Below are 11,003 nucleotides of genomic sequence, written 5' to 3'. Positions count from 1 at the left end.
TTTAATGTGTCCACAGGCTGCTAGTGTATCTCTTCTGCAAGCCCAGCAAGTGCTTAGGCTCTGCTGGACTGTGTGTGTGCAGCTCAGAATTTTCTAGAATGAAACCTGCTAGGTATTATTATGAAAAGGAAAAACCAGAGACTTTTTTGGAGACGAATGTGGAATTGATATTCATGTCTGTGTTTGCACCTTAGACACTCCAGGGAGAAACTATCTTAACTGCAGATCCAGTTTCATGAACAAGGGACCCAAACACAAAGCTTTTCCTGGCAATTGAGGCAAGGGATAAATATGGTCCCTGATGATCCACCTTCCTTGCAAACACCCTAATAGGTCTCAATCAAGGCAAGTGAAAACCAGTTCACTCTCTTTGGTAAATTCTGCACCCCTAGCCCTAGCCCCTCCCACACACCTCCTTTTCATACACCAAAATACAGTACAGTACCAGTTGTCATCAAGTCATTCCAACTCATGGTGACCCCACGTGTGTCAAAGAAGAACTGTGCTCCATAGTTTTCAATGGCTGGTTTTTCAGAAGGAGATCGCCAGGCCTCTCTTTCGAGGTGCCTCTGGGTGGACTTGAACCTACAACCTTTTGTTTAGCAGCTGAGTGCATTACCCATCTGCACCACCCAGGGACTCTATCCATATACCAAAGAGTAGGTGTGAAATGTTGAGTCCACCCGATCGCAAGTGTCCATCACGTTTTTCACCTTCAGGCAGCCCAAACTGTGAAGGGTGACCCTTCTCCAGGCTCCCTTGTACTGGAACTCTGCCTGCCATGAATATTTAGTTTAACCACACCTGAACCTTTCATATCAGTCCTCTGAGAGCGACCTGACTCCCCCACCAAGTCATTCATTCCTTTTACTTCAGTAAAACCACCTTGTCAGATTCTCAGTCACTTTCACCTTCTCTGCTGCCTTTTTCTTCTTTCTTGTTCTAATGTTATTCAAAGGCTCACTATTTGCAAAGCACTGGGCTAAGCTCTATGGAAACCCTGGTGGTGTCGTGGTTAAGAGCTACGGCTGCTAACCAAAAGGTCCCCAGTTCAAATCCACCAGATGCTCCTTGGAAACTCTACGGGGCAGTTCTGCTTTGTCCTATAGGGTCGCTATGAGTCAGAATGGACTCGGTGGCAATGAGTTTTCACGAGGGCTAAGCCCTTACGTATATCTCATTGACTCCTTATAACAAGCCTGTTAATGAGCAGATGGTATTGTTGTTGTTATTTTAATGATCTGCCAACTGAGGCTTAGAGAGGTAAGTCCCCTGCCCAAGGCCTACAACGTCCAAGTAATGGAACTGGCTACAAACTCAGCTGAATAAAGAACCCTCTGAGCTCTCAATTACTGCGCCAAATGATCTCCCCAGCACTTCTGATACATTTCCGTGTGGAGCTGATTCCACTGCAAAGGGGATCTGCAGCTTTTAGAGACATTTGTGTGCATTAATCTTTGCAAAGAACCATTTTCCAAAGTGGATTCGCCAATGATGCTTTTCTATCTATTACAACCAATTGTACCAGTCTGCTCCTAATATCTTGGGTGTCATGGACCCCTTTGAGAGTTCTGAGTGAAAGCCCGTGGGTCCCAAATAGACAGCACCATCTGAAGCAGAAACCCTCCTTCTTTCCTTCGCTCTGACCTATGTGCTCAGGCTGATCAAGTACCAACTGGGCGGCAACTCAGCTCCATGATGGATGCAGGAACATCACTGGGAAGGAGGGGGACTGTACCAGAGAGGTCAACCTGCCATATGTAACCTCCCTCTCCAAGGAGGGTTTCATCAATCTTTCATCTCCACAATTTCATCTTGGATTTGGGTTCTCAAACTAGTTAATGGACATATGAGTGCTCATCCCAAAGTCTTATGAGTAGTTTTAGAAAAGGTAAGAAAGTCATTTCCTACTCACATGCATATGTTTAATAACATGAAAGCTCTGACCAAGAGCCAAAACCACTCAATCAACTCAACCCCCTTTTACTAACATTAGCATGGGTGATGCACACACTCCTGAAGGGATGACATCTCTCTGAAAAACGAGATGGAAAAGGGCCAAGTTTCCATAAGAGAAACCCAACAACTGCCAAAACATCAAGGTATTGTGAATTCCCTTTTCCCCCTCTGCCTCCTGTGTGTCTATGTCTTAAAGGACTTCTGGCTCCAAGAATAGACCACCAAACTTGCCCCTCTCTTCCCCAAAGGAACTCATACAGAAGACCATGGGAATTCCTGCTTGTAGACGTCTTTGTTGGGAATGGTGGAAAACATGAAAAATGAAAGGCATTCTCTCCTCCCCAGAACATTAATTACTATAATAACAAGAATAATGATTGAACGGAGTTTCAAACTTGGATAGTGCTTTATACTTTTTCAAACATTTTCACATACATTATTTCAAACCACTTACACAACAACCTTCTGGTTGACAACTGAGAAAGGAGAAACCATAAAGAACTGGCCCAAGATCGTACAGCTAGGTAGTGAGGCAACAAGGACTAGACCCCAGATTGCATGATATGTCCAGTAGCTGCCATCAGGTCATGAAAAGAGCTTCTAGTCCTCTTGTCAGCTTCTGACTTCTTCTTAATCTCTATATTCTGGAAATCTGTCAACTGACAATGATATCTAGTTGTAGATACAGGTTTCAAAAGGAGAAAAAAACACAACTCCTTCTTTGGAAAGTGTATGGAGATATAAAAATAAATGTGACACTCTATTACTTCTTTATGGATGTCTTTCCCAGATGAAAAGGCCCTGTTGGGGAACAGTTCACTGACCTACTTCTATGCACACATAATACTTCTTAGTAACTGCAGGGCCTTCACACCAGGCAATTATTTGCAAAATATTTCCCACTGTTTCACAGCTTGGCCTGTCCATTTCTCCCAGACAGAAAACATCTGGCTGATACAACAAAACAGCAAATTCAAAGAGATGTTTCCCAGATGTGGAAGAATACAGCTGTCCTTAGGAGTCTGTGACAAGGCACTCATATTTTCCAAGACCCTTTTCCAACAGTATCTCCCCATAGCTTTTTTATGACTGAAAAAGTTTCCAAGAGGTTGACTACAGAGTTGAACAAAACACTAAGGCAGGAGCCTTGAAAAAGCAGCACTGGAGAACACTGTGCAGATGGCCCCATGTGACACGGTCATGTTGTGGTTTTCAAGCCTCACTTGCAGAAAGTGAGGTGCGACCCACTTTCAGATGTTTCAGTCAGGTGAAGGACTTCATAGGAAAGGTACCATCTTCAGTGTGAGGTTCATTCTTCTTTTGTCCAGTGTGGAAGACAGGCACACCACAGAACTCTCAGTTTGAAGAAAACCAACCTACAGAAATCTTGCTCATACTAGTTCAGTCTTCTGAACAATCACTGGCCCCAAATGCTTATTTTGGGAGGTGACTGGGAAGAATGCTCGTTCCATGCCAGGTTTAGCAACATCTGGAAAAATACTCTGTAGTTTTGCAAACTTCTGAAAAATGAAACAAAATAAAAGAGATAAGTTGAGAAGTGAATAACTGGAAAAATGTATTAGTTGTCACCTCCAGTTGAACTTCACGAACAGCTGGGTGAAGGCTCGTTCTGGAGGCTCTCGTTATACTCACTACCTCACACTCAGTTGGACTTGCACCGTTTCACAGCCATCTCCACTCTTTAACAAGGACAGTCACTAGATTATGGAGGACTGGGGCCGTGTCCTCATCAAGTCCTGCTGTTAGAGGTCTGTGTGGAGAGCCAGTGCCACTGAAGCAGGAGTTTACAAACAAGAAACTAAGGTTACCATCTGGCAGTTCTCATTATCTTCTTATGTGCAAAGAACCCGAATGTCAAATTGTAAGCTCCCTGAGAACACAGCTTGTCTTAAATCTTTTCTTAATTATTACGGAAGTGAAATTCACATGACATTAACCAATTTTAGGTGCACAATCCAGTGACAAATTTTTTCATCACCCCAAAGAGAAATTCAGTACCCTTTATGCAGTAACAGAGCCCCGGTTGCTGCTAACCAAAAGGTTGGCAGTTCAAATCCACTAGGCACTCCTTGGAAACCCTGTGGGGCAGTTCTACTCTGCCCTACAGGGTTGCTATGAGTCAGAACTGACTCTATAAAATGGGTTATCGGGTTTAGCACTTCTCAAACTTCCATCCCATATATTACTTCACTTTCTCTTCACTACGCTCTATGTACAGACACAAGAGAAAAAACACACTGGAAATATTTCAGGGAGTTGCTTAAAATGATTCTTCTAGTCCAGGGGCTTCCATTAGTCCAGGAGTCAGCGAGTAATATCTCACTATGATTAAATGATGCCACTATCTACAAAACATATGCAGGTGACTGCCCCAGGTGAGCTTTTAATAACAATAGATGCCTTTTAAATGGTACTTACACAGGTGAAAATGATGAGTGTTAAGTAGAAAACAACTAGCGCCAACAGCAGTACAATCTCAGCTCTGTATTTCTTAAAATTCTCTTCTTTGCGTTGCACTGGGCATCCTTAAAAAAAAAAAAATTAAAATTAAGTAATACATGAAGCCATTTACCAGGGCTTTCCCACCATGATAAAGATTGCTTTGTTTCTACTTTCGTTATGTACTACGTATCTGCCATTACACCCTCACATCTGTGCCACCAAGGAGGATTACAGAAACAGCCAGAGTGGAAATGAGTGCCCATTCTGAGCCTGGCAGTGAGCAGAGGGATGTTGCTACAGCATCTCACTCAGTCCTCACAACCACCCTCGGAGGCAGGTGTGAGTATCCCCATGTCACAGATGTGGGACCAGAGGTCAGGCAGGCTGAGGGACTAAGCCAGGTGGCAGAGCCAGGCATCAGGTCCAGACTTATCCTGCTGCCTATCTGCCTCCACTTCAGATGTCGGGGGTTTCCTGGCTTTCATTTAGTCTCCACATCCGGTGAATCACCATTTGTTAATTAGTAATTATCTTAATTTCATCAGTGTTACGTAGAATTTTATTTGTCCTCAGAGGAATTCAGGGGGCTATGGAGTGGGGCAGGTGAGCTGCCCTGCTATTGCCGGATAAGTGCACACATTTCTGCAGAATCGTAAAGCTCTTCCACCAAGGCAGGAACCACAGATGGGCAAGAGAGCAGCTCCCTGAGGGGTTGCTAAGCTGTGGCTACAGCACTCGAGGAGGGTAAGGGCAGGAGGAGAGAGGCGCTTAGCTCAGGATGAGACATGGAGGTGAGAGGGTCTCCCCACTCAGGCTCCAACATCCACTGTGCCATGTGGGGTTTCGTTTTTGGTTTTATGTTATTATATATTTATATAACACATCTAAATAACATACATATAGTAACAGTGAACAACTCCAAAGATCGCCCTCTTAAACACAGAAACACTACCGGTAGGTAAGTGTGTTCTTCTGAACATTATCTAGGGTCAGATTCCTTTCAAATAACTTGCTAGAAGGAGAAAGTGGTGATAGTGCAAAAGCGGGATTCCATGAAGACGTCTGTCATTTCGAGCTTCAGCTGCTAATAAGTGCTGGGCAAAAGTCACACACAAGGCATTTTTAAAACTGCATAAAGTAAGTGATGGCGTCCTTGCAGCAGAATTCCGTGTTAAACACAGACATGATCCTAAGCTTCAGTGTTGGGCTCTGAACGAGAGGAAGGATTCTAGGACCCAGTGAAAGTGCTCATGCATTTTGCAAGAAGAAAACAAGAGCAGCAGATGACTCACCGATCACCCTCAGGGTCACTGTGCCACTCTGGTTTCTCTGCCCTTCCAGATCCCACAGCATGCACCTGTAAGTCCCTGTGTCGCAGCTGGTAGTGTTTCGGATCTTCAGGGAATACAGCCCTTCACTGGGGGCTTCCAGAGAGCTGTTTCGCTCCTTCTGATAATAGTACTGTTCACGGGTGCTCAGATCTTCCTGGCGCACCTCCATCAGCTCTTCACCCACCTCGGTAAGCTGTTAAGAAATAATCATATTGCATCATGCTCTGCTGTCAGAAACTGCCAGGTGCTGGACTGTGACACCAAGGTTTTCATAAAATCTATCCTTTTTTTTTTTTTCCAAAAACAAGGCAATGTGCTTTTTTGTGTGTGACTCCTGGGAAACAGGGAGAGAACCTATGAAGATTCTTCAAGGATATACCTTCTTCAGAATAAGATCAAGACTAAGACTACACTTTATGATTCCTTGTATCTCAACCTCTATCCTATGCAAAGGAGATGGTGCTGTTGAAGATGACAAGATGTTGACTGTGAATCACTTTGAATTGTATTTTGCTGCTGGTTGTTCTGTATCAAATGTCCTCTTGGGCTCTTCAGATACAACTCATCCACCCATTGACTGGATTCTTATTTTTGAATCCCAGCCTTTTATTTGGAAAAGTTCCTAAATCTGTTAAGCTCACAGCCAGACAAGTCAACTAAAAAAGCACAGAGATGCAGATGAGTGATGCCTCCTATAAATATTCACCTTGTTCTTCAAAGGAGTCCCTGGGTGGTACAAATGATTAACCCGCTCACCTGCTAACTGAAAGGTTGGAAATTCGAGTCCACCCAGAGATGCCTTGGAAGAAAGGCTTGGTGATCTACTTCCAAAAAATCAGCCATTGAAAACCCTAAGGAGCACATTTCTACTCTGACACACATGGAGCTGCCATGAGTCGGAGTCTACTTGATGGCAACTGGCTGTTATTTGTTCTTTAAAACTATGTTTTTGTGTGCTCATTCATGAGGTTATCACACAACACACCATGCTTACTCTCTCTAGGAAGGCAGAAAGACACCTGGGAATAGTACCAGGGGAGATTTTGTGTCAGATCATTTGATCATCATATCAAAATGCATGTGGAAGTAAAAACCTGCATGTGAATGTTCATAGAAGCTTTATTCATAACTACCAAAAATTGGAAGCAACCAAGGTGCCCTTCAATAGGTGAATGGATAAACAGCTGTGGGACATCCATACAATGGAACATTATTCAGAGGTATGAAGAGATGACCTCTTGACCCTTGAAAAGACAAGGAGGAACCTTAAATGCATACTGATAAGAGAAAGAAGTCAGTATGAAAAAGCAACGTACTGTATGAAGCCAACTCTATGACATTATGGAAAAAGCAAAAACATAGAGACAGGAAAAAGATCAATGACTGCCAGGGGTTCAGACAGAGAGAGGAGGGTGAAGAGGTGAAGCCCAGGGCATTTTTAGGGCAGCTTATCTATTCTGTATGATACTGTAATGGTGGACAGAGGATATTAACTATTTGTTAAAACCCATAGGACTGTACAACACAAATGTGAAACCTAATGGAAACTATGGGCTTTAGTTAATAATAATGTATCAATATAGGTTCTCCAACTGTAACAAACACATCACATTAGCATGAGATGTTCATAATAGGAGAAACCATGTGCAGCAGGGAGGCAATATATGGGAACTCTGTATTTTATGTGGATTTTTTCTGTAAGCCTAAAATTACTCTAAAAAAGAAAGTCTAGGAGGTGGGGCCAAGATGGCAGAATAGACAGACACTTTCGGTGATCCATCTTACGACAAAGACCCGAAAAAACAAGTGAAACAATTATATTTATGACAAGCTAGGAGCCCTGAACATCAAAGGCAAAGTTAGAAAATGGACTGAGCGGCAGGGGAGGGAGGGATGGTTCAGAAGTGGAGAGGAGTTGCCAGACCTGAATCACCAGGAACCCTCAGGTACCACTGCCTAGAGTGACTGCAGCGGGGCAGCCACACAGCCTACTCACACCTCTGGAACCAGAGAAGAACAGTGCTTTCGGCAAAAATCTAAGTTCCTACATATATTTTACTGCATCCCCAGCCCTCAAGCTGGCTTCAGCGGCTGTCGATTTCCCCAGGCCTGAGATAGGCTCTGCTGGGTACCCTGAACCATTCTCCTTACCTTGGAAAAGGAATAAATTCACACTTGGGGGAAAAGATAATCTGCCAGCTCCACTACGCTGGGGAGATCTGGACAAAAGCGGCTCCTGTCCAGGCATAAACAGTTCATAGACTTTGAACACCGCTCCCCCCTGCATGGACCTGTGTAGGCCTGTTTCAGGAGAATAGGCCCTATTCGGCAGACTGTAACTGTTTCAGCTCTGTGGTGGAGAGGTGGTGTTTGATGTTTGACACTGCTTTGCCTATTAAACAGGGTCCTCACCTACCCACATTGGGGCATAAGGACTAGTGGCTCCACCCACGTCACATAGCCACCCACAGCAGGGGTTCCAGGATAACTGGTACCTCCCAGTCCTTACAAACAAAGCACTGGGTGTCCATGGTCTGTCTGCAGAACCTACCCACCTGGGCACTCTAGGGAACAGGGACATCCTTTCCTCACACTCAGGAGACAGGTGTCAGCCCCCTGCCTTGTTCAGAGCATGACCCCCTGCTGCAACCAAATACCTGTACCTACACCAATCACCCCTGCCCCTCTAAGACTGTAGGATAGAGCCTGGACCACACACTTGATGACCAACTACCTGGACACCTGAGCTGAATCCACACAAGAAAAGTGAATGGACTCCTAGGCTGATATACCTGGTAACAGCTCTAGCCATCTGGTGTAGGACATTAGAGCTTCAAAGATAAAAATAATCAAGCTAGCTAACTATAGCAGCCTATTTGGCATTATCAAAACAAAACAAAGCAAGAAGCTAGAATACAGTAAGCAAACAAAATAAATTAATACAATATCTTATAGATGGCTCGGAGACAACAGTTAATATCAAATCACAAAAAGAAGCAGACCATGACCACTTCAACAAGTTCTCAAAACAGAGCATCAAGGGATCTTCTGGATGAAGGTGCCTTCCTGGAATTACCTATATATATACCAGATGCAGAATACAAAAGATTAATATACAGAACACTTCAAGACATCAGCAACAAGATCAGGAAAGAGATCAGGCAAATTGCAGAACAAGCCAAGGAACACACAGATAAAGCAGTTGAAGAAATTAAAAAGGTTATTCAAGAACTTAATGAAAAATTTAATAAGCTCCAAGAATCCACAGAGAGATAGCAATCAGAAATTCAGAAAATTAACAATAAAATTACAGAATTTGACAACTCAATAGAAAGTCAGAGCAGCAAAACTGAGGAAGTGGAAGGCAGAATTACTGAGATGGGAGATAAAACACTTGGCACCATTATATTTGCAGAAAAATCAGATAAAAGAATTTAAAAAAATGAAGAAGCCCTAAGAATCATGTGGAACTCTATCAAGAGAAATAACGTACGAGTGATTGCAGTAACAGAACAGGGAGAGATAACAGAAAATACAGAGAGAATTGTTGAAGATTTGTTGGCAGAAGACTTCCCTGATATCATGAAAGATAGATCTCAAAATGAAGTCACCAAGACATATTACAATCAAACTTGCCAAAACCAAAAATAAAGAGAAAATTTTAAGAGCAGCTAGGGATAAACGAAAAGTCACCTACAAAAGAGAGTCAATAAGAATAAGCTCGGACTACTTGGTAGAAACCATGCAGCCAAGAAGGCAATGGGATGACTTATATAAAGCATTGAAGGAAAAAAGTTGCCAGCCAAAAATCATATATCCAGCAAAACTGTCTCTTGAATATGAAGGCAAAATTAGGATATTTCCAGGTAAAACAGAAGCTTAGGGAATTTGTAAAAACCAAATCAAAACTACAAGAAATACTAAAGGGAGTTCTCTAGTTAGAAAATCAATAATATCAGATATCAACCCAAGACTAAAACACAGGACAGAGCAACCAGATGTCAACCCAGAAAAGGAAATCACAAGAGTAAATCAAGATAAAAAAGCACTCAAAACAGGGAAACAGTGATGTCATTATGTAAAAGAAGACAACATTAAAACAATAAAGAGGGACTAAGAAATATAGTCATAGATCTTCCATATGGAGAGGAAGTCAAGGAGATATAAAGAAATAAAATTTAGGTTTAAACTTAGAAGAATAGGGGTAAATATTAAGGTAACCACAAAGGAGATTAACAATCCTACTCATCAAAATAAAATACAAGAAAAAAATACTCAGCAGAAACAAAATCAACAACAATGAATAAGAGGAAAAGACAACATATAAACTACTCAGCATAAAAAATTAAGTGGGAAAAGGAAACTGCCACCAACACACAAAAAAAGACAGCAAAATGACAGCACTAAACTCACACCTATCCATAATTATGCTGAATGTAAGTGGACTAAATGCACCAATAAAGAGATAGAGAGCGGCAGAATGGATTAAAAAAACACAATCCACCTATATGCTGCCTACAAGAGACACACCTTAGACTTAGAGACACAAACAAACTAAAACTCAAAGGATGGAAAAAAATATATCAAGCAAACAACAATCAAAAAAAGAGCAGGAGTGGCAATATTAATCTCTGACAAAATAGACTTTAAAGTTAAATCCACCACAAAGGATAAGGAAAGATACTATATAATGATTAAAGGAGGATATAACCATATTAAATATTTATGCACCCAATGACAGGGCTGCAAGATACATCAAACAAACTCTAACAGCATTGAAAAGTGAGATAGACAACTCCATGATTACATTAGGAGACTTCAACATACTACTTTTGGTGAAGGTCAGAGCATCTAGAAAGAAGCTCAATAAAGACACGGAAGATCTAAATGCCACAATCAACCAACTTGACGTCATGACATATACAGAACACTCCACCCAAGAAAGCCAAATACTTTCTTTTCTGGTGCACATGGAACATTCCCTAGAATAGACCACATATTAGGTCATAAAGCAAACCTTAGCAGAATCCAAAACATTGAAATATTACAAAGCATCCTCTCTGACCATAAGGCCATAAAAGTATAAATCAATAACAGAAAGTGCAGGAAAAAGAAATCAAACACTGGGAAATTGAACAATACCCTGCTCAAAAACAACTGTGTTATAGAAGACATTAAGGATGGAATAAAGAAATTCATAGAATCCAATGAGAATGAAAACACTTCCTATCAGAACCTTTGGGATACAGC

At 42.0% G+C, this 11,003-nt stretch overlaps 1 protein-coding gene across 3 annotated transcripts in view; it reads right to left on the bottom strand.

The window, feature by feature from the left end:
- Positions 1 to 2,346: 2,346 nt before the first annotated feature.
- The window catches only part of CD83 (CD83 molecule), a 28,469-nt gene continuing 19,812 nt past the window's right edge, over positions 2,347 to 11,003 (bottom strand). The window contains exons 3-5 of one of the 3 annotated variants that reach the window (XM_003416460.3): positions 5,715 to 5,946; positions 4,399 to 4,505; positions 2,347 to 3,479 (exon numbers count right to left, since the gene is read on the bottom strand). In XM_003416460.3, coding sequence (XP_003416508.1) covers positions 3,351 to 3,479; positions 4,399 to 4,505; positions 5,715 to 5,946 — 468 coding nt within the window. In that variant the 3' untranslated portion in view covers positions 2,347 to 3,350. Of the gene's footprint in view, positions 3,480 to 3,506; positions 3,752 to 4,398; positions 4,506 to 5,714; positions 5,947 to 11,003 lie in introns of those variants that run through there. The other 2 variants (XM_064280918.1, XM_064280922.1) reach the window with 2 other exon arrangements.

Source organism: Loxodonta africana, chromosome 1 (genome assembly GCF_030014295.1).
Source record: "Loxodonta africana isolate mLoxAfr1 chromosome 1, mLoxAfr1.hap2, whole genome shotgun sequence".
NCBI lineage: Eukaryota > Metazoa > Chordata > Mammalia > Proboscidea > Elephantidae > Loxodonta > Loxodonta africana.
Note: the sequence above shows the minus strand (reverse complement) of the source record. Positions and strands in the feature narration are given on the sequence as shown.